Source organism: Cheilinus undulatus, linkage group 10 (genome assembly GCF_018320785.1).
Source record: "Cheilinus undulatus linkage group 10, ASM1832078v1, whole genome shotgun sequence".
NCBI lineage: Eukaryota > Metazoa > Chordata > Actinopteri > Labriformes > Labridae > Cheilinus > Cheilinus undulatus.
Window position 1 is genome coordinate 9,514,083 of NC_054874.1, and position 23,808 is coordinate 9,537,890.

Sequence of the window (23,808 nt, forward strand, 5' to 3'; positions counted from 1 at the left end):
TAGCTGTCAAAGATTATTAAATAAATAGAAACACGAGTTCCTTTTAAATGATATTTTCTGAAAGTACACTATCAACAGGACAGATCACCTTTAGTGAGATAAGTTCATAGTTTCAGTCCAGGTAAGTACTTTACATGTTTCACAAATGGTTCCAGGTTTTTGTTTAAATTTGTTAGTAGATCCATTTAGGGTGCATTTGATTTTTTCCAGTTTGATATCCTGCATCTTTTATCCATTAGTCATGTGAGGGAGGGATTGCATCTTTCCACTGAAACAGAATAGAAATTCTAGGAATTAAAGAACAAACAGCAATAATCTTCTGGAAGAAAGGAGGGAAGTCCACTCCTGGAGCTGAGGAAACAGCTCCAATACAAATATCATTTCCACATCTTAGCCCTTTCCCTTGCCCCTCAAAACAGGTAATAGCCCTGGTGTACACGTGTACATACTGAAAATACAATAAACTCCCATTCCTAGTAGCTAAAGATCGAATGTATGAGAAAACACAGCTGTTGTATTTCCTATAATCATTTATAAACCCCTAAAATATTTACGCTGACACGCCTCCTTTGTTGTCCGTTGTGCCCATAGGTTGTGCCATTTTCCAAGTGAACGCAGTGCATTGTGGGAATTTCATCTTACCGCTTGGTTTCAAGTGTAGTCTTGAAAAATCTTTGTTAGCCCTTGGCCCTTAGCCTTAGCCCTCTATTGAGAAGAGAATTGGGACACCCCTTCACCTGATGTGAACGCGCAAAAAGGGATGCGTTTTAGGGCTGGGCATTTTGGGAAAATATTCTAATTGCAATTGCAACGTAATATTTAAGAATCTATCACATTCCTCATCTTATGTAATTTAAACATAAACAATAAATCATTTTATATTATAACCAACACAACGTTAGATTAAACTAAGGATGAACAATTTTGAAACAAAACAAAAAAAAATCCAAATTATTTTGACTCATATTGCAAATTCAGTATGAATTGTTATTAAAGGGAATGATCATTTTTATGCCATTCTCTTTTTGGTTAAGAAAAAACTGACAAAAATTACGATAGGAATTTTTCATCAACCATTCAATAAAAAGGCACTTGAGTGATTGCATGGTATATAGGGTGTAATATCTCTGCAGGAAAAAAGTTTTAAGCTGGTATTTTCACACAAATTTCAGGTTAAAGAAATATTTCACCTTCTGTGAATTGAAAATTGCAGCAGGATATATTGCGATTTAATCTAAATTTCAATTAATCATGCAGCCCTACTTTAGACATACCCAGCACATACAATATATGGTAGCTGGGGTCTGTTTACACCTGTTACGTATTGGGCTTAGGTTAGGAATATTGGCTCACTGATTTAATTTTTAATAAACACAACAATAACACCAAACATGCCACATAGCTATGAACCATTTTTCTTTATTTTCTGTGAAGTTAAACAGCTTTGTCAAAAGGTATAAGTAAGGCACTGCCCACTGAAACAGTTCATGTCCGTGAAAACGTTACCAAAAATATATTAAATTCTCAAAAATAAATACATGATTAAATCATCTGTATTAACTCCTATGGTCCAGCCTTAGTGGTCAACAGTTTACAAAGACAAATTTATGATTCTTAAAAGATTCATACAAAAATAAGGACCATTTATTTCTACGTTTCCCTTTAGTGCCAATGTTCATAAAGTATTACATACATGACGTAACCATGTAACAAGCTATTTATTGCAACATAAAACTGAATTATCATATTCTTTATATTAATAAAGATATCTAATAGGCATCTTTAAAGTTTTTATAGGTTATAATTCTGCATGCAATGCTTTCATAATGAACCTCAAACATTCTGCTTTAAAAAGTAGAGCTATAATGACTTAATATCAAAACTATAAAGGCTGTAACATTCTCATCTTAATAATGCCACTGGTTTGTGTCTCATCTACGTTCTCATCCTGAAAATATGAACTAAGGCAGAAGCACACAGCTCATTTTGAAATGCTTATCATCACTTTCATTTCCACCATGTTTCAGAGATCCTTCTTCTTAGACATACATTGACTACATCCAAATGAACTTTAGTGTTCTGTCAGAGCGAATCGTGCTGTCGACTACAAGGTGAGGATGGTTGGCGAGTGCAGGGAGTGATCTGATTGGTCCCCACTGCTGCTGCTGCGGCGGTGGGCAACCCCACAGGGCTGTGGAGCTTGGGACTGTGAAGTATTCCCTTGATGTGATGAAGCTTGGGAGGAGGTGGAGGCGCTGGTGTCCAGCGGGGCGGAGGGATACGTGAAAACCATGCCGGCTGTGAAAGGTGTGAGAGAAGGAGTGGATGTGAGGACTGGGGTGTGGAGCGACTCTGATTCGGTGACAGCAGCAGAAGAAGTTGATGCCACCGGCCTGCTGGGGATGGTTATCTTCGGTTTGGGCCTTTCCATCTTTATTGACATTTTAGATGAGGGCCCAGGTCTGCTGGAGCCCTTGGGCTCTATCTTGATGCCTCCAAATGAGGAAATAGATGGCTGTGGGTCAGAGTCCGAATCAGAGTCCTCGATTTTACAAATGGGACGGTGAGCCTCTAGCACCAGCTCCAGCTTATCCTTCTCCTTTTGGAGTTCAGCGATTTCCTTCTGTAGACGGGACTTTTCATCCTCCAGCTGGTCAGTCTCCTACAACAGAGAGACACAAACACATTTAACAACCCTGGCATGCCTTAATGAAACCCTCAAGCATCAGCGCTTCTGCATGTGTATAATGCTCACTCACATTTTGTAGAGTGTCTGTCAGCTCCCGGCGCCGGTTTCGACATTTTGCTGCTGCTAATTTATTCCTTTCTCTTCTTATTCTGCGCCTCTCCAGCTCCTCATGGGACAACTATAGTAAAAAAAGAAAAAAGACACATTAAGATTTGCAAAAGCTGAGCATAACAGACTGTCTTTAGTCAGTCTGAATCATCATGATATCAAACATGCAGGGAGGCATGTGTAGTCAAGCACATGCAGGTAGTTTGCACTGACACAGGAGAAATACTGACACCATGTGTGTGCCCTGAGTCATCACAGTCATGACGGCTGAATGCTTTTGAAATGTCTGAGCTTTAGTAACACCCTGACTCTGACTCCATTCAGCCTCTTTCTGAATAATTACACTTGATCCAATATTTCCCGCCCTTTTCCAGCTGATGAGTCACACTCAGACCCCAAGTGGTGACTCAGTGATGAGTCATAGCAAATGACTTGCCCCTGTGAGTCACATGACAGTCCACTTCCTGTAACATTACAACTCCAAGAACAAAACTGTGACGGGGATGTGTGCCAACGTGTGCCTGATGAGAGGGAGAAATCTTACTGTCCCGTTAATGAACATGTGGAAGCTCTTAGGGTTAAAGTGAACTTGAATTGGGTTATCTGGTGTGATATGTAACTTTACTCTGCTGACACAAAAAGCTGATCTTTGCAAACAGTGTGTCACAGGTGAGTATTTCACTGTGTCAATATTGACTCAAAGTCAACTATCAAAGAACATAAACAGTACTTATTTCTGGAGAGGCAATTTGCCTTACTCAAATTACCTATGAATGGAAAGCACCCTTAAATAATCAGATAACATCTTTGGGCATTCTTATTCATCCTATTTTAATGGATGCATTTGGTGTGTCAGTCTAAAGGAAATTACACTGTTGTGTCAGAGGATATTACAGGATATTACACACAAGTTACACAGACATTATCAACATACTGTCCAGGCCTATCCCTTCAATGGAAACCCCAATAAGGCTCCCTTTCAAACAGCAGGAATGCTACAAAATCAGAGTGTATACAAAGTTTTTTCTTACATGTTCGTCGTTCCTGCGCCTTGTTGTAGCAGTTGTGTTTGCAGCCGCTCTGATCACCCCTGGTCTGAGAAGATGTGAGTGAGAAGGTGTTGGACCCAGCGGGCGAGCCCCTGAGAGGGTTGGGTAAGGCGGTGCTGGGGATCTTGAAGGGCCAGGTGGATGCATGAGCGAGGGCTGGACCAGCCACTGGAGGTCCTGGTTGGTTGTGATGGCATTGAGGCTTGGTATGAACTGACTGCTGCCAGCCATTGTGAACTTCTAATGAAAAATATGGAGGAATTTAGTCAAAGAAAGGGCAAGCAATGTAGAGGGCAAATTTAAACATCACTGATTAAAGTGGGGGGAAAAAATCATGTAATGAAAAAGTAATGTAGCCTACAGTGGAATAAGTTATACAAAATAAAATAAAACATAAATAATGATCAAGAATATGATAATCAAGTTGATATCTAACAAGTTTCAGTTACTATTTTGTCTGCATAAAGGGTTATAATTCAAACAGTAATACATTGTCTATTATGTGTCAGAGAGCCTATACAACTTTTTAACTTCATTAAATCATGAAAGAAAATAAATACATAACACTTGACCTGACACTGTATTTGACCCCTCATAAACCGGGACCAGCTGTAACCTAGTTTTAATGAGAGCACACCTACCTGATCTTGCTGTGTGGTGGAGGTGCCCGTGCTTCCCAGGGATGTGGAGTTTGACCCGGACGCGCTGCCTGTGTACGCCGGGTTGCCTCTTCCTTGATTCCCAAAGTCTCGATACATCCTGTCTGTTTGTAAAGTGATAAAAATTGAACCCAGCTGTGATTCTAAAGTCTTCAGCTCTCACGAATTCACTTTCGTCTTGAGTCTCGCGTGTGTCAATTCAAACTTGGGGCAAGCCCACCTTATTGCGGTAAGGTTGAGTCCAAACGCGTCCGTCTTCCAGGGGGAACGAGGAAGGAAATGTCGCCTCTCTTTTTTTCAAATCGCCTTAAAACTTCCGAAAACGACTTTCAGTACATCCTCTCGTAGTGAGTCACGCATCCACAAACCAAAGTCTGGGAGTGATTGTACGGGTGTAAACTCTTAAAGCGGCACCATAGGTATACCACGCCCCTCCGAAGTTACGGGAAATAGTGCTGTCTGGAATCTCTCACGAATCGACCACGTGCCCTTACGTCATTGACCATATATGGTGAGAGTTTCCTCCAGAGAGTCACAGTGGGATCCCTCAGACTGGTCCGCTCTCATGTTTCTGTTCGGTAAAACACTGGTTGTATATTACTTTGTATTTATTCTCAAGGGCCAAACTTACATTATTGGACTGTAGCTAAAGTTAATGTTAAGTCAAGACAAATTTCAAAACTTTTTTTTTTGTTATTATTTTTGTTTTTAGATTGGTTACAGGCACTTTATATTTTAAAAAAATGTTTATTTATTTATGTATTTTTATTCATTTATTTAACCAAGAGTATTCCCTCTGAATTACAAAAATCTAATTCATATGAAGTTTTAAGCTCAACACAAAAGTTTCACAACTGAAAACTAGGTCTGTCAAACAATTTATGCTTTTAATCATGATTAATCTCTGAATTTCTGTTGTGAATTGTGACTAATCTCCCTTTTCCGTCACACCTGGACTGATTTTGCTTAATTTTGGATTTGTACTCTTAAACTAATCATGGATGGAGCTAGGGGGTGGGGTGGCTTACAGGGCTGAAGCCTAAGTTTTTTTCTCAAAAGCCCTGAGTCTTCCAAAACAGTCTGGCTGCATCCTGTCCATTTCTGATGACCACTCTCACAACCATGCATCTGAGACACTGTATATTTCAGAACAGGAATACATGCTAAAATTTTTAAAATAAAAGCAGATTAAACTTCTGTTAAGGGTAAGGATTAATGTAATGGTTAGTACACCAGAAGTTAAAGTTAAAACCTGGACTGTAAACCTGACTGTAAAATGATTAATAAAGCCAAATTTACAGTCTGCTTACAGGCAGCCATTGTAGCTTACATGGCTCTTGTAGCTGCATGAGCTATGTAGATAATGGAGCTACATAGCTAATGTAGCTAAAGCTAAGTTCACAAAGCAGATAGGTAAATGATGTATATAGTTTATCTACGTAGCTATGTTAGCTTTAGATATGTTTGCTAACGCACATGTTACTAAAGCTCACATTGCTAAAGCTCATATTGCTTAAGCTAACTTAGCTACATTGGCTTATATAGTCATATTAATAACATACCTAGTGTACCTATGTTAGCTTTAGCTAAAGTTAACAAGCTCATCTGAACCGTTTGGGCCGGTTAGAAAATGAAAGAACCAATCAGCAATGAGAGGCAGTAGTTTCGGGCGCAGCAGGGTTGTGACGTAAGCAAGCAGCAACAAGAGGCTGGTGCAAGAAGAGATTAGCGTGAATGCTGCTAAAGCAGCAGTTTTATCAGAACTTGATGACATTTCTTCGTTAAAAGAAGAACAAAGAACATCATTGAGTTGTTTTCTTTTCAAAAACGACAAACGTCGAGTACTGACATGTCTACAGTCGCCATGGTTTGGGTTATGCAGTTCTCTATGGAGTTTACTCCTTCAGTAGGGGCGCAGCTCCGTAGCGGCTATGATACGTGTTTTGTTGCTCTGATTGGCCCATAAAGATGTGACAGACAGAACATTCATCCAATCACCCTCCAAGTTTGTTTTTTTAAACGCTCTGCCCTTTTCCAAACGCTGTGTATGAGTGGTTTACCAGATGGATGTGTGAAACAAATCGACTGGCATGCCAGGTTAGGTCTATATATAATTGAATCCCAAATTAGACCTTTGACCTTTTTCTCTGTTTTATTTATACAACGTTTCTTAGACTGTAATGTTTGCAATGTGGTTATTTCATGAGTGTAACGTCAGACTTTGTTTTTGAATAAAGTTGAATAAAAAAAAAACTCAAATTGAAACTATGTTGTAACGGCAGATTGTAATTAATTTTCTATTAGCCAAATTGCCATGAAAAAAAATTCTCAAGCATTTCAAGTACATGACTGACTATATATGGTCCTAAATATAAATGCAGTCTGTAGATACGGGAGTACACTGTAACTGTAAAGGCAGGAGTGAAATCTGTAGTATTTATCATGTTATATAATATTTTCAGGCTGTGTTTAATAGTTTAATACAAATATCCATCCATTTTCTATACTGCTTATCCCTTTGGGGGTTGCGAGGGTGCTGGAGCCTATCCCAGCTGTCATTGGGCGTGGTACATCCTGGACTGGACGCCAGTCAATCGCAGGGCAGACAGACAACTAGGCACTCTCACACCCACACCTACGGGCAATTTAGAGTCACAATTAACCTAATGAGCATGTTTTTGGTGGTGGGAGGAAGCCGGAGTACCCGGAGAGAACGTACACATGCACAGGGAGAACATGCAAACAGTGCTAACCCCCCTTCCGCTGTGCAGCCCAGGGGTTTAATTTCTTTTAAATTCATTTTTTGCCCAAATGGTGTACAGATTTCATTGGCACACCTTTTTTATTGCATTCATAACAGGTTGAAAATGGTGGGTTAAACTGCCTAATAGGTATAAAATTAACATTTTTTCACCTGTGGACCCTCTTGACCTTTACCTATTTTGAAATAAAATATGAAACTAATAGAATAGATTCAAACTGTGATATGAACATTACCATGGAAAAAGAAACATGTTATGGATTGAAGAGAAAATGGGTGACCAGTAAAAAGGTAAAAATTTGATATGATTCATTTGTTAAAAAGACTGTTAACATGGCTTTAAAATGAACCAGTGGGAAGATTCTTCAAATATAAGGCATTTGGTTTTATATAGATACGGGGCTGCACAATGGCACAGGGATAAATGTAGCGCACAGCAAGAAGGTTCTTGGGGTCATTTTGTGCAGAGTTTGCAAGTTCTCCCCATGCATGCGTGGGTTCTCTCCCGGTACTCTGGCTTCCTCCCACAGTCCAAATACATGCTTGTTCAGTTGATTCTAAATTGCCCGTAGATGTGAGTGTGAGCCCAGCTGGCTGTTTGTCTCTCTGTGTCAGGCCTGTGGCTGACCTGTCCAGGGTGTGCTCTGCCTCTCGTCCTCTGAATATAAGGGGTGCTGAAATAGGACAAGCAGAGTAAAAATAGATGGAAAATGGTTTAACAGATTTGTATTTTCTAACTAATGTTACTGACTATAATGACTTATAGTAAAACAAGGTTTACATTTTAAATGTTAGAAAAGGAAAAACTGTTTAACAAGTATAATCTCTCTTATTGCTTATAGTTTAGCTCCAATTCTATGAGGTTAAAAAAGGTAAAAAATTCTACATAGTAGGAGAAAATCTGGGTGCCTAATTGTGCTGAGGTTTTTGGCAGTCACTCTCACTTCTCCAACCACATCAATGTGCACACATGCCTGTGGAGATGAGTCAGTCAACTGCCACAATGCTGCTCGCTCATTTCACCATCCGTTTCAATGACTGTTTTTTTACCCACTGGCACATTATAGCACCTAGTACAGATAGAAAAAATGCATGCAGTAGATTCAGAGGGCTTACTCCAACATAACAGCTGCTGACCTTGCAGTCCCTAAGGACAGAGTTCCCGGCAAGGGCTGATTTCTCTGAGCTGCTGACTGATACCCCAGTGTCTCACATTACTGCTAATTCTTCTCCTAGGAATAAGGATTGTCACTTTTATTTTGTAAAAGAGTCACTATGTTTATTTGAAAAGACAGTTTCCAGTCCACTGTCTTTAGAAGAGGAAAGGATAAAAACAATCCAGATGAATGGCTCCAGTTCTGACAGAACTGAAGACACTGAACTGTGGTTATCAGTTCTTCATAACTTATGAATGAAAATTGAGACGGGGACCGAAAACTGCCTGAAGCACAACATTTAACAAAGCCTGAACGTGTTACTCATCAGCTCATTTGACTGCTGCCAGCTCAGATTTCAACACTACAACACCCTGTAATAATAAGAAATCATATGCAGGGCTTTTTTTACAGTGTTGGATGGTATCACATGAAGGGTTTGTAGGGTAAAGGTGAACATCAGATGACTACAGCTTCAGGAATGCAATGATGACACACCTTCTGAGTCTCTAAACGTGACATGTCATAACATGTTTAACATCCTTGATTGCTTTCACTCAACCATGGCTGTTTTGTCTCTCACAGGGTAGGAAAGGTCTGCTTGACACATATACCCACTCATGAAAAAACAGACTTGTTTTTTCTCCTTTATGCCTTCGGTTATACATGAGGGTGTGAGTAAGCTGTTGTTTTCTCTTCTATTCCTCATTTTCCCTCCAAAAGTTCACGTTTAGGGGGCGTAGGGAAGTAGATTCCATTATGATTTACTCACCCTAAGAGTCTCCACATGTATTCACCCACGGACACCCACCCACACACCCACCCACATACGCATGCTCACAGAGCATAGGGGCATCTTTATGCCAAATACTGTTAAATCTATTGGGCGTGGTTGGTGTTGTAATAATCTGTAAAGACCACAGACACACCTGTATTACTGTGACTGTGCAAACAATGCAGCTGTGAACATGTCTGTACAAAGACAATTAGATCACAGGCTGTGGGGTAATGTTGGCATACTGTGTCTAATAGTCATATTACGTCAACCAATTATGGTTTGAATTAAATGGAGCATAACTAAGTTGAATATTAGAATAAAAACATAAGCAGCATTTTTTATTTATTGAAAATGGTAATGGTACATTATTGAAAAAATATCTGCTAAAGGGGACTAAATAAAAGTGTAGATCCTCAAAAGTACAATTATATCAAAATACGAATCCAAATACAAGTCATGGATTCATTATAGTTTTATTCATATATTTATGTAAGTTTAACTTGAATAGGACATATCATGCAAAAATCCCTTTTTCAGGCTTTTCTAACATAAATATGGATCCCGGGCTGTCCACAATTCCCTCAAGTACCAGAAAATCCATTCCAACTCCCCCTCTCTTTCTCTACCTTTCAAAAAATGTATGCTGAAACAAGCTGTTCTCAGATTTTACATCTATTGACCTCACCGGGGGCCTAAGCACCCACCCCCAGGTTTGGCTGGCCCTCCCCCACTTGGAGGAAAGTTCCACCCTCCTCTGCTGATCCTCTCAGCTACTAGCTGAGATGCTGGATAGCTCAGTGGGTTACCCTGCTGACTACAGGCTGGGAGATTGATGGTTCGGATCCCAATCTAAACTTTGGAGGAAAAAAAAGTGTCTGTAATATCACGAGTGCTGCATCCATTGTCTGAGAGGGGAGTGGTCAGGGGCGGCGTCAGAAAGCTAATTACCATTTAAAGCCACATAAACAGGGCTGAAACAGAGGGGTTTTTAGACATGCAGAAATCCAATACTGGAGTGTTTTTCAGCAATAAATTTCGCAGGCATGTTTTGGGGACCTCTGAGAACAATATAAACTTGTCTCAAAAGGGTAAATTATGTCCCCTTTAATGACTCTGTGAAGACTTTTAGTTAGTTACAAAACATCCATCCATTCATCCATCCATCAATCCATCTATCTATCCATTAATCCATCCATCCATCCATGCATCCATCCATCTATTCCTCCATACATCCATCCATCAGTCCATCCATCCATTCATTCATCCATCTATTCCTCCATGTAAGCATCCATGCATCCATCCGTCTATTCCTCATTCCATCCATCCATCCATCCATCAGACTATTACTTGTTCCATCCATCCATCCACCCATCCATCCATCCATCCACCCATCCACCCATCCATCAACCAACCATCCACCATCCATCTATAAGTCTATTCCTCCATTCATCCATCCATCCATCAGTCTATTCCTCCATCAATTTATCCATCCATCCATCCATCCATCAATCCATCAGCCTATTCTCTGTTCCATCCATCCATTGATACATTCATCCATCAGTCTATTCTTCCACGCATCTATCCATCCATCCAGCCATCCATCCATCCATCCATCCATCAGTCTATTCCACGTTCCATCCATCCATTGATACATTCATCCATCAGTCTATTCCTCCATGCATCCTTCCATCCATCCATCCATCCATGTATCAGTCTATTTTCCCATGCATCCATCCATCCATCCATCAATAAGTCTATTCCTTGTTCCATTCATCCATTGATACATCCATCCATCAGTCAATTCCTCCATGCATCCATCCATCCATCAGTTTATTACTTGTTCCATCTATCCATCCATCCATGCATGCATGCATCCATCCATGCATCCATCCACTGGCTATTTTCCATGTCAGCCATTCGTGGAAAGCTGTGATGTAAGCAAAATAATCTTGAAGTACATAGATAACAAAGCATATCCTGACTGACATTTGAATGGTTTTACTAAATTTAATATGACATAAGGGCTATCAAAGGGGCCCCAACAGCTTGATATTTTTCTGTACGTGGCCCTCAGTGGAAAAAGTTTGGACACCCCCCTTAGTTTAGGGTCATGTAATGTAATTAACTCATGCAAATGATTTTACTCGCCTCTGGTGTGATCACAATATCAAGCAAAGTTAGGCACTTGCCCGGGGCCCTGGACTACTAGGGGCCCTGCGAACACATTATTAACTTAACCCCTTCTCCTGCACCAGACAATACTATGGCCAACTGGAATTTTAGGGGGTTAACACACTGATTAACGCTAGAAATACTGAGTAAACTTGGTCCTGTTATGGTGGCATAAAAGCCAGCAGTAAATGATAAAATTGAAATGATGTAAATTATTTTATTTGGTGTGACTGTTATTTAACCATATATTTTACAATGAATGGTATACAAATTGGAAAATATATGGAGAGGTTTTGGTTGGTAAAGCATTACTCAAATGAAAAAAAAATGGAACAGTCATTTGTTGCTGAAGTAAACTTAGTAAAAAAAAAATATAAAAACATAGTATTATAGCTCTGATGTAATTTGATTATGTTAATTATGTGGTTTGTTCTTGTGTTTAGCTGCCATATCTGTCAACTGTTAATGCACAGATACAAAAATGAAGTTTCTAACAGATGAATAAAGTTATTGGACTTGAATGGAGATGCCTATATAAAGCCTCCAAATGGGCATTTTGAAATGCACCTGGATATATATATATATATATATATATATATATAAAACATGTCCAAACAGCCCTTTTTTGTTGGTTTTGCATCAAATTACAATGAGGTCTTTCTCTGATAAATAAGAATATAAAGGGAAGGTGAAGGGTCCCATGACTTTGTTTGCCTTGGGCCCCAAAATTGCTAGATCTGCCACTGGTATATGTGATGGCAACTGATGTAATTCCATTTTAACAACATTGATCTTTCTTTCACACTTGCTACACATTATTTAATGTGTCGAAAATATTTCATCACGCTTTTTTATTGTCTAAAGTCCCAAATCCATTTAAGTCTGTTAAAGTAGGGACTGTTATACCTCACCATCAAATACATAACAGCTTTCTTCCACCACATAGGACTGAAAGGACACAGTGAAGATAAGAATAAGACGTTTACTGCATTTACACACTGGAGAACAAGTACAGACTCCATGTGTACTTTAACGGTGTGTTCATCATTTTCTGCCACGCAGGCACACAGGAGTCAGCCAACCGCCGTGGATGGGTGGGAACATACGGAACAGTCTGATAGCCACGTAGCTAGCTAACACCGTTAGCTGTGTAGGTAAGTACTCTTATTGCCTGTTATTTCATTCACAACCGTAACATTAACCTCTTAAATCGCCTAGTGGGTACTTTGAATACTTCGGTTCAATAAACGCGTGCCACATGTGTGGTTCACTTAAGTAATAGTTAAAAGTGAGATGTTAACTTAGCTGGTTTTGCTAGGTACCTAGCATCCACAAGCAGCAACAGTCGTCACGGTGAAAGTTTATTCTGTACGTTAGCTGGGCTGCTAGTAAGTGTCAGCAAGCTAGCCTCGTTTTGATATCAGGTAATGCAAGCAATGAGAGGTAGCTGTCATAGTAGTAGTTTACATGGTTTCCTTACAAAGAGGAACCATTTGTCGTAAGTGTGAAATTGTTTGATATCTAGCTAACATGTCACTGCTTTTATTTTAAGCTAACGTCAGCGAAAGTCACAATGGACTTGCCACATCATGGGTACCGTGCAAGTAAGTGGAAACATATGAATCACCTTCATTGATAATATATGCATAAAATTAATCTATATCCTGCCTTGGGTTGACATTATAGTTTCTTGCTGAAGTATTTCAGGCAGCTTTACCAGTGTTGTCACATGAGTGGTGTTCTTTACCAAAATTCCCCCCCAGTTTCAATGTAAACAGTGATTCAGCTTTGTATTCCTGGGGCTGAAAACGTATGACATACGTATGAATCATAATGTTTAGCTGTAAATTCTATACAGGAACGTAAAGTGACTAATTACATTTACTCACATTTCTGTGGCCTTTTTGTGTTCTTGTACTTTTTGCAGTACTTTTTAGAATAAGTCATTTTACATTTACCGAAGTATTTTTAGGGGAATTATCAACTCGACTACATTTTAAAACCTTTTTTGCTCAATAATTGTAAACATCAATGATTGGTTAGGAAACATAGACTCAGTTCATAATGAGGAGGCCTCTGCGTTCTGTCAACAAAATGAAATTGGCTGGTTGTTTGGCTTTGCCTAGATAAGATAGTCAGTAACACACATTATAAAGAAAAATAGCAGTTGTATTTTATTTATTCACCTAAACAACCCTGTTGAATGTCATTCATATTATCGTGTTGTTACTGAATATTAAAGAAAGAATTAACTGCAACCCCCCCCCAAAAAAAAGGACAAAAAGGTATCAAAAGTAACTACCCAGTACTTTGATTAAATGTTAAGGAATTACTTGTACTTTTTCTTGAGTTTAATGTGGAAACTTTGCCTGCCGTCTCTGTATGAACAATCTGTACTCAGGCAAACACAGCAAGTTTTCTGATCCATCTCACATCCTTTACCCTGAGTATGACCTTTTACTTTTACTCTCCGGTAGGTGATATTGACTTCCCAGATCTAAACAGAACTTGTTTGTGCCCATTCTGATTAAAATTTTGTTATGTTTTTGAGGCTAAAGGGTTTATGCGATGCCTTTATTTTTTCCATCTCTTCTCCTTTTCCTTTATCTTATTTTAATTTGATTTATTATTCCTCACTGTGACTTTGCATTATTGTTTTCTTTTAAAAATGTCTGGAAATATTTGATAATCCATGCATTTGTGATTTTTTTTGTGCATAGCAAGGTTATTGTAGTTAACTAAAACCAACTAAATAATTAAAAGTAAAATTCAAAAGTAATTTTTGTTAACTGAAACTAAATAAAAACTTAAGCTTTATCAAAAAACAAAAACAAATTAAAACTTTTAGTGCGCTTACAAAACTAAATAAAATTAAATTAAAAAATAGAGACAAAATATCCTTGGTTTTAGTCTTTGACACAACCATACTGACTGGTACCTACATCCAAGTCTGGGCAGTGTAACATTGCCTGAAGTGATTGGTAAAGACTTCACACAGTGGTAGTTTTATGTCTGGAGTTGTATTCAAACATCATCTTTAAATAAATAAAATGATAAGTGAAGAGTAGCCTGTTTGAATGTGTTTTTAAAAATGTATGATGTTCACTCAGCCCTGACATGTATCCAAAAAAACAAAAACCAAAATGAAGCATTTTTATGAAATAAAACCTAAACTACACCAACAAACCAGCGGTAAAAACAAATCCAAACTAAACAGAAATTGAACACAGAAAGTGAAAATAAAATGAAAATAAAAACTAATGAAAAATCCAAAACTATTATAACCTTGGTGTATAGGTGGATGGTTGTTGCTCATTGTTGTAGTGTATTAATATCATTGTGATGGCATCTGAATGTTTGCAGTCCAAGACAAATTTCCCCAATTAAGATGTATCATATCATACTGTATCATAAGTTAATTTTAACCAAATTAACTGTACTTTTACTTTAGTACAATAGTATGGTACTTTTCTATCTCTTTCAATATTTTAGGATGACAAACATTTGTTAGTATAGCGTTGTGCAATTCAAAGCAGCCTCCAAAACAGAGTTTAATCAGCTTTACTTTTTCATAAACCTTTTGAATATACGCCAACACTTTTAAATTCTGTAAAGTATTTATTGATAATAAGTATAAGCTCAATGGAGTGAGTCAGATAAGATGGCAGCTGACTAAAAAAAAGACTGGAAGAAAACCACATGAAGTTATTTTTCAATGGTGATAAGCTTTCGAGTAAATATAGTGAAACAGAACACAATATTTATAAAGTCAAGCTAATAGACTTAAAGGGAATTAAAGTGCATATTATTTTGGCCTGCAAACGCTACTGTCTCTGTCTCCTGTCATAGGATTATCATAGAAATACCATCATAGTTAATCTAAGGGTATGTTTATATTTTTATTTGGACTAATATACTTCTAAATAAGTCATTTTGGAAACTGCCCTCTAGATTTCCTGTTGTCTATCTTTTTCAAAGCTAAACAGAGAGCTCGTGCAGCTCCCGCTGGTGATTCAGTCCTGTTTGAAGACACCAGCTCAGCAGCACCAGCAATGAACAATCAAGTATACTACACTCCAGGGTACAATATGGGACCCCCTTCAAATGAGATGCAGGGAGGTGCTGGGATGGACAATTTGTTTACTGACCCAATGGCCAACGCTGCAATGATGTACGGCTCTTCACTAGCTAACCAAGGAAAGGACATGGTGAACAAAGAGGTGAGAAGGATGGAGAAAATGAGAAAGAAAAACTTGTATAGATAAATGGAGTGCCTTTAAAGAGGATTGATAAATTGGGCATCTGATACCATTTTACTCCTGCCACAAAAATCAGTCTTTGATTATTAAATCATAAGTTGACAGGATAAAGATGCAATCTTAATACATAATGCAGAAGCACACAAAGTTTAAAGATTCCTTGCAGACTCTGTAAAAAGCTGACACTAAACTCAGCCTCACTCTCAGTAAATGGTTAAACCAGTGGTTCAGTGTCTGGACCCATCACCAACTACTTCTCAATACATTACAACCCAAACTTCTTAAATTATGTAACTGAGCCATTTGGACCTTAGAAGGTACATAACAGGACATGACAAAGACATGGAACAAAATGAGCATGTTTACAAAGCACTTCAGAGAATTTTTGACCCAAGTTTTTTCCAGGTACACTTTGGCAACCCTCTGAAAACTGGTCTGTGACCAGCTTTAGGGTCCTGACCACCAGTTGAGAACCACAGGATTAGTCAATAGGTTTAAGCAGGAATACCGTCAGATGTGTGTGATGTCAGATATTTAGCAGTTTGTTTAACAACTGGAAAGAAATCCCACACAGTTCATAAATTTTCCTCTTAGAGAACCGCAGATTTTTGTTAGTGTTTCATTGGCCATGGTGCTCTCTAGGCACAATCTTCTACTTACATCTAGAGCCTTTGAACAGTTTAAACGTTAATCTCTTCTGGTCAACAGATTTTCAATCACAAACACAGTTTTCTTTTATCTTCTAAGATATATCATCCAGTGAAAATTCTTACCCAGGAATAAAAAAAAACTTCTACAAATGTGCTTCTGATTGCAACATTGATAAAGCAAGTGTTGCTTTACTGGATTGGCAACTTTGGTACACAGCTGGCACATGGTTCTTCCTGGCGAACCAAAGTGATTCACAATGCCGAGGGCACAGCCTTCTTCAGAAATGTCTATGACTCAATATTATTTATGAACTTTGGAAGACTTTCACACATCATCTGTGAAGTTAATGTTTGTACCATATTTGCCTTTCAGATCAGCAGATTCATGGCAGTGAACAAGTTGAAATACTTCTTCGCCGTTGACACCAGATATGTAATGAAGAAACTAATGATCCTCATGTTCCCCTATACACATCAGGTAATCAGCCATTCATCTCATCAGACTTTGTTCTGCATCAACATACAGAATGACCAAAAACTGCATGATAGCCTTCTCTGCTATCAACTTTCAGCCACTTATCACGTGAAACCACACAATAACCTACTTTATCACTGCTGCAGATTATTATGAACATAATAATACTGTGACTGCCAAAGTGTTTACAGAAGCACATTGAGCTCAACTTCTTCCCACAACCCATAACTCAATGAGATTATAACTTCCATCACCATTCAAACATTCTGTCCCCTGATAATATAAGAACTGTACAGTGTACAAAGTATGGTATCAACTTAAATGCTCTGTAGTTCTCATTGTGTTTGCACACTGTAGTCTGAATAGAGTACAAACACTGAAATAATTTGAGACCCAGTGCTGCCTGTCTATGCAAGACATAACGGTGCAATCATGTGCTTCTTAGATGGTCCCCTTGGATGGGACGTTATTTGTCCAACTGTAATGGAACAGACTAGGGCTGGGCAATTAATCACGAATTAGATTAAATCGCAATATGACCTGCTGCAATTCTCAAATCGCAGAAGGTGCAATATTTCTTATCCTGACCTAAAATTTGTCACAAAACCATTTAAAATTTTTTTGTTGCAACAGATATTGTATGCATTTTATACCATGCAATCATTCAAGTACCTTTTTTTAGAATAGTTTACACAAAAACAATACATTCTTCATTTTTGTACTCTTTTCTTATTAAATATTAGGGAGTTACATAAAAACGATCACTCCCTTCAATATAATTTATATCTAATTTGCAATATGAGTCAAAATCATCAGAACTAGATATTTTTTTACAAAATTGTTCAGCCCTAGTTTAATCTAATATTGTGTTAGTTATGGTATAAAATGACTTATTGCTTGTGTTTGTTGGATAATGCATAAGATGAGGTACTAAAGAAATAAATGCACATCAAAATCACAATATTGGGTAAAAAATATCGCAATTAGATTATTTTTCTGAAACTGTTTGGCCCTAGAACAAACCTAAAAAATATCTTAAATTCTTTTGAACCACTTAAATCTTGCTTAATAAGACTTGTTGTCAGATTTGATGTCACTCCAACTGAACAGAAAAAAAAAAAAAAAAAAGTTAGATCTAAATACCACAAATCAGTGGTTCCCAAACTATTTCTGTCCCCCCTTTGGCCGGTGAAAATATTTTCAGGCCCCCCTTACTGCTCACCTTACATATCAGCATGTAAAAACATGTAAATGTACCACAAACATGCCGTTATTCACAATTTTTACAAACAAATTCCTTTTTTTTTTTTTTTTTTTTTTTTTTTTTTTTTTTTTTTTAAATTTACCACAACATAAAGCCTACAAGGCTCTGGAGCCTAGCAGTGGATACTGTACTACTTTTCCACTCCAATCCAAAATGCAGAACATATCTTAGACTTGAACTGCCATGACATCGGTGAATCTGAGTTAACATCAATCAACTGTTCCTTTTCTACAGTGCTGAAGTCATCAGCTGGTGTTGCTTAGCCTTGCCGCTCCACGCCCCCTGGGCATGGCCCCGTGCCCCCCTGGGGGGGCCCATGGCCCACTTTGGGAACCATTGCCATAAATAATAATTTACAGAATTACATGTGAGCAAAACCTTAAAAGAATATGTGAATTATAAAACTTCACCACCCCCAACCCAATTGTTACTTACATCCACAATTTTAAAGGGGACATATTTTACCCTTTAAGACAAGTTTATATTGTCCTCAGAGGTCCCCAAAAGATGCCTGTGAAGTTTGTTGCTGAAATAACACTCCAGTATTGGATTTTTGCATGTCTAAAAACCCCTCTGTTTCAGCCCTGCTCAGAACGAGCTGTTTCCTCGCAACAAACACCTCCTAGATCATAGTCAGCAGGGTAACCCACTGAGCTATCCAGCATCTCAGCTGGTAGCTGAGAGGAAGATCAGCAGTGGGGAGGGCCAACCAAACCTGGGGATGGGTGCTTACTCTCCATTTGAGGTCACTAGATGTAAAATCTGAGAACAGCTTGTTTCAGCACACATTTTCTGAAAGGTGGAGAAAAAGAGGGGGGAAGGGAAAGGATTTTTGGACAGGCCAGGGGTACGTATTTCTGTTAGACCAGCCTGAAAAAGTGATTTTTGCATAATATGTCCCCTTTAAATCCTAGTGTGAAGGCAGTTTTCATGAACCAAAGTTCACCAGGTCATTGTTGGCTTGAAGATGCTTGTGTCTGAGTATTTTCATAAAAATCCCTGCATTCCAAATACCACATTAATGCAAAAAACACATGTTAGTAGTGCCAAATACCTCTTCTGTTTTTAACTAGTAGAAAAGCATGTTAATAAGCTGAGCCTGTGCAGTTTGACCTCCTGACATGGATTTTCCTTATATTGTCTGTAAAATGTTACACATTGGAGCCCCAAACTTAAAGCTGAAATTATTCAGCTTCACAATTGTGTCTAAAAACTTCAGTGATTTGTTTTTTTTATTAGATAACTGAAATGTTCAAAAAGAATCTGGAACTGTAACGTTAGCTAGCCCAACACAGATAGACTGTTTCACATCCATTGCATGAGATGTATTCCACATCCATCTGGGTAATTCCCCGTAGCTTGGATTTAGGAGGGCAGAACCTTTGAAAAAAATTCTTTGAGGGTAATTGGACAAACGCTCTGTCACATTTATTTTGGGCTTAATCAGAGGGACACTATTCAGTGTTGTTGAAGCCAGTCAGTGGCCAAACTCATGCCAAAGCTCCTCAGGAGAGTAGTAAAAAACCATCTTTTCTGCCAAGAAAAGCTTTCAGTGTACTTCTTTTCTTTGAATAAAGAATTTGGTTCGGCTCTGATTGAACTGCTGCTTCAGCTTCATGTGAGCTAGTGGCTTCACAGGCAGCCAATGTTTACCGTCTTGCAGTAAAACTAAACCATACCTGTGGCTACCATGTCATTTCCTCAAATAGCGCTGATTGATTTGTCTGTTCTCAGACCAGGCAAAACTGTTTCAGATTGTGATCTGGCCAATCCATTCACTTTGCAGGGTTAGTAATTTTGGATTTTTGTTAAAATGTTTGAATTTCCTTGTAGCCCAGCCAGGATGCAGATGTCCTAAAGTGTCGAGGGACACAGTGAGTTTGGGTCTTCTTGTCCAGCCGTCCTTTAGTGAGGGCAGAAAGCTGTCATCAAGAAAGACCACTGATAAAGTCTCAGTCTCTCTGTACTCAACCACATGTTAGTTGTTGTTTAAAGCATTTTATTTTTCCAGCATTATCCTAGCGTCATTCGCATACAGTACCCCAAGGCTATGTGGGATGATTCATAGCGTCTGTTTCTGCTTTGGTAGGACTGGGAAGTTCGTTATCATCGGGACACTCCCCTGACTCCTAGACAGGATGTTAATGCACCTGATCTTTACATACCAAGTAAGTTTTCTATTAGTACAAAGTTTTTAATAGCCAACAATTGAGGGATGTCTCCATGTTACATTTTTTTTACTTTTTGTCTTTTAGCCATGGCTTTCATTACCTACATTTTACTTGCTGGAATGGCCCTTGGCATTCAAAAAAGGTGATTAGCTCTTCCTCATGTTTGTACTTTATGAGTCACACTGACTGTGCTTGTATCAAAAAAGTTAAGATTTGGGTTTTTCATTGCGTGTGTTTGAAGGTTCAGTCCAGAGGTTCTTGGACTGTGTGCCAGCACTGCCCTCGTGTGGATGATCATCGAGGTGTTGGTCATGTTGTTGAGTTTGTACTTGCTGACAGTACACAGCGACCTCTCAACGTTTGATCTTATTGCCTACAGTGGATACAAATATGTCGGGTAAATCTCATATTATTATCCAAATTATGTCTCTTTTTCTCACAGAGAAAGTCAGTGTGATGCTTTAATTCAGACAAAAATGACATTTAGTTTGTTGCTGACGACTTAAATGAAGACCTAAAGATGTCGATTGTCATTGAGCCTAGTTGTTCATTTGTGTTCAAGGCATTTTTAATTTGATTTTAATTTTATCCCTTTAAACTGCATTTAGTGTTTACATTGTTTACTTGTCACTCTGTGTGCCTTTAATTGCCCCCCCCCCAACCAAATGAATTTTTTTGAATTGAATTGTAAGTCCATATTGTGGTGGTTTGTCTCAAATTGCAAAAAAGGTTTTATTTTTGACGCACATACCTGTTTTTATGGCTCTTTTTTAGGATGATCTTCACAGTGATGAGTGGCTTACTGTTTGGCAGTGATGGCTATTATGTAGCCCTTGCCTGGTCCTCGTGTGCGCTTATGTTCTTCATTGTAAGTATTTCAAGCCCTGGTTGACATAATTAACAATATATAAATATCCAGAATTGGAATCACTGGACTAGTGGGGTTCAATCTGACAGAAAATCAAATTATTGAACAGCTATTCACTAGACATTTAGGTTTATTTTTGGAATAAATTAAGCTGACTACAAGCTAGACAATTTTTAAGTCTTAACTGATTTGAAAAGCATGGGGGACCACTGACTTAGGGACAGTTTCAACTTATTTTCAACATTACAATCCTTCAAACACAAACGCTAGAGGATCCAGCCAGACTGTGAGACCACACACCTGCCGTTATTAGTTATAACTTCACAGTTCAAACTCCACAGACATGAAAGTACGCAAGCAAGCTTAGTGGTTATGCTACAAACTATCTGGATAAAAGGCCATTTTATGCTTAAACTTACCAACAGGTAAGCTTACCAACAGGTATGTAGACTTAAAAAGTCTGTATACCTCTTGACAAACCTGTCACACTTTTCTGTTATTGAATACCTTAAAAAATTCAAAATTTAATATTCAAGATTATGAATTCCTGAACCACTGAGTTCTTTCAGTTAGTCTTATTTTTAGTTGAGAAAAACTCTTGATTGCACATGCAAGTTGAACTAGAAATTTTCCATAACTAGGATGAAAAGGAAATTACTGATTTCCTGGGATGTGTAAAAATAGAATACTCACATAAAACTCAAAAACACAGAAAAGAGAAGCTGCTATACACAAAATGTTAACCCACGTATCTGCATCAGGATGGGGTGGTATCTATTTTAAGATACTGTTAAACCTTCCCAAAATTCTCATGCCGTAAACGGTAAACCACCTGGTGTTTTAAAATCAAATTTAACAAGAAGTAGATCCTATCAAGCACTTGCAGGAATGCACAGGCAAGAACAGCAAGTAGAGCATGGCTTATCTGAAACAGATAAATATGGGCCATAAATATTTATTTTTGCCAGTGGATCAACCAGAGAGCCCCCTCCAGACTTGAGTGTACTTTAGGGGGAGTTTATAAGAAGTTATATACTCTTTTAGCATACCCAATATAGCCAACACGTACTGACTTCATCTAAAAAGATTAATATAAGTGCAAACATTTTCAAAAATGTTATATGTTTCAAACTGTGCCTGATCTTGCTGCTGCCGCACCCAGCACATATGGTTGTTACGATAAACTTCAGATTATTTGTTTGCATGGATTTAACCCCAGAAAGAAGAAATTAAGTATTATTAAACCATGTATAGAGCGGTGCCTCTTGTGACAAGCAAGTACATATGTGTGCATCTAATAACAAGTTCTGTTTTTTTGGGCAGGTTGTTTTTTTTTCTGTTTGTTTGTTTGTTTTTGACAAATTTACCCAGCATCATTAACAGGAGTTCTGTCATCACTTTTATACCATCTTTACACACAGGAGGTGGTGCTGCTGCTGGAAACAAACACACTCTCTTTATAAACATGTGCTTATTACACAGCGCTGTACACAGCATACCGTATTACTGCCCATTCCTACTCTTTATGTAAAAATGTAATGGTGAATAAAAGGTCACTACAAGGTATGATTGGTGTTATGGATGGTAGCAAGTGCCACACCACTAAAAATGTATAAAATATATTTTTTTAAAGAAGTACCCTTTTTTGGTGAAATATGTCTCTTCACTAACTAAAAAAGAGTTTGAACAGCATGTCACTATCACTATGTCATGATACACTAAATATGAAGCTGGATAGCTTAGCCTCTTAGACTCTAACAGTAAGAATGCATAACATCTTATTGTCAAAGTAAATGAGGAAGTAATTTTACTGATAAACAAAAAGTCCATACCCAACTTCCACCTTTAAGATATCTTGTGTAACTCTCTCCAGGAAAGAGTTTATGTAAATTTGTTCATCCTTTTCCTTTAGTGATTTGTAACTGAACGCTGTTGTCTTTGCAGGTGCGGTCTCTGAAAATGAAGATCCTTACATCTCTCTCCTCGGACTCCATGGGAACTGGATCGAGTGCCAAACCTCAATTCCGCCTTTATATCACTGTAGCTACTGCAGTCTTTCAACCCATCATCATTTACTGGTTAACAGCCCACTTGGTCAGGTGACCAAGAGGAATTTGATAACCTGAAGTCCAAGAGTGTTGGACCCTAAAATGTGTTTGTTGCGTGTCTGTACACCTGCCTTTATATGCTCTTTTGTCAGTAATTCAAACACATAGAGGGTGTTAAATCGCAGTGTGTGATGAGCTTGTCAGTTGGACATGTTCAGAAATCAACCTTTTCACTGATTGAACCACAAAGTGTGAAAGAACAAGTCTCAACAGATGACTTTATATTTCACGAGTGTACAATAACACAAACAAATGCTTATTTTTGGCCCCTTAGCTTTGGAAACAAGGGCTGTCATTGTGAACATTTTTAAATCAAAACTCAGATTCAGTTCAAGTCCCTTTTTTCGATGATGTCTGTGGACAGGTTCTCCAGTATTTACACACCAATGAAACAGAAATGTACATTACTCTGGTGATTCAAGTGCCACTTTTCTGGTTTGATAATGTTTCATTATTCCCGTTTCTCTTGTGAGGTCTGGATTTTATTTATCTACATTTGACAAAGCATGAACCTGTTTGGATTTTTTGTAGAAAAAAATAAATATATTTAGCTTTGTGCATCAAGTTTTCAGTCTTTGACATTTGTTTATGCTGACAGCTTGTTTGTACATATAAAAAGCGTAGTATTAGGAGTAAAGCTGGT

At 38.2% G+C, this 23,808-nt stretch overlaps 2 protein-coding genes across 3 annotated transcripts; one reads left to right on the plus strand and one right to left on the minus strand.

Annotated features, from left to right (window-relative positions):
• Window positions 1-1,417: 1,417 nt before the first annotated feature.
• Window positions 1,418-4,875, minus strand: fosl1a (FOS like 1, AP-1 transcription factor subunit a). The gene is made up of 5 exons (XM_041797734.1): window positions 4,726-4,875; window positions 4,488-4,609; window positions 3,829-4,086; window positions 2,760-2,867; window positions 1,418-2,662 (listed from the first exon to the last, which is right to left on the minus strand). The coding sequence occupies exons 2-5, from the start codon at window positions 4,602-4,604 to the stop codon at window positions 2,105-2,107; spliced, it is 1,041 nt and encodes a 346-aa protein (XP_041653668.1). The 5' UTR covers window positions 4,605-4,609; window positions 4,726-4,875; the 3' UTR covers window positions 1,418-2,104.
• A 7,529-nt stretch (window positions 4,876-12,404) lies between these two features.
• yif1a (Yip1 interacting factor homolog A (S. cerevisiae)) lies at window positions 12,405-23,725 on the plus strand. Of its 2 annotated transcripts, none has more exons than XM_041797844.1 (9): window positions 12,405-12,524; window positions 12,923-12,974; window positions 15,349-15,590; window positions 16,653-16,757; window positions 20,108-20,186; window positions 20,274-20,331; window positions 20,431-20,586; window positions 20,964-21,057; window positions 23,002-23,725. In XM_041797844.1, the coding sequence occupies exons 2-9, from the start codon at window positions 12,944-12,946 to the stop codon at window positions 23,158-23,160; spliced, it is 924 nt and encodes a 307-aa protein (XP_041653778.1). In that variant the 5' UTR covers window positions 12,405-12,524; window positions 12,923-12,943; the 3' UTR covers window positions 23,161-23,725. The 2 variants fall into 2 exon arrangements, with proteins under 2 accessions (XP_041653778.1, XP_041653779.1); XM_041797845.1 differs by lacking the exon at window positions 12,405-12,524 and adding an exon at window positions 12,696-12,794.
• The last annotated feature ends 83 nt before the right edge of the window (window positions 23,726-23,808 follow it).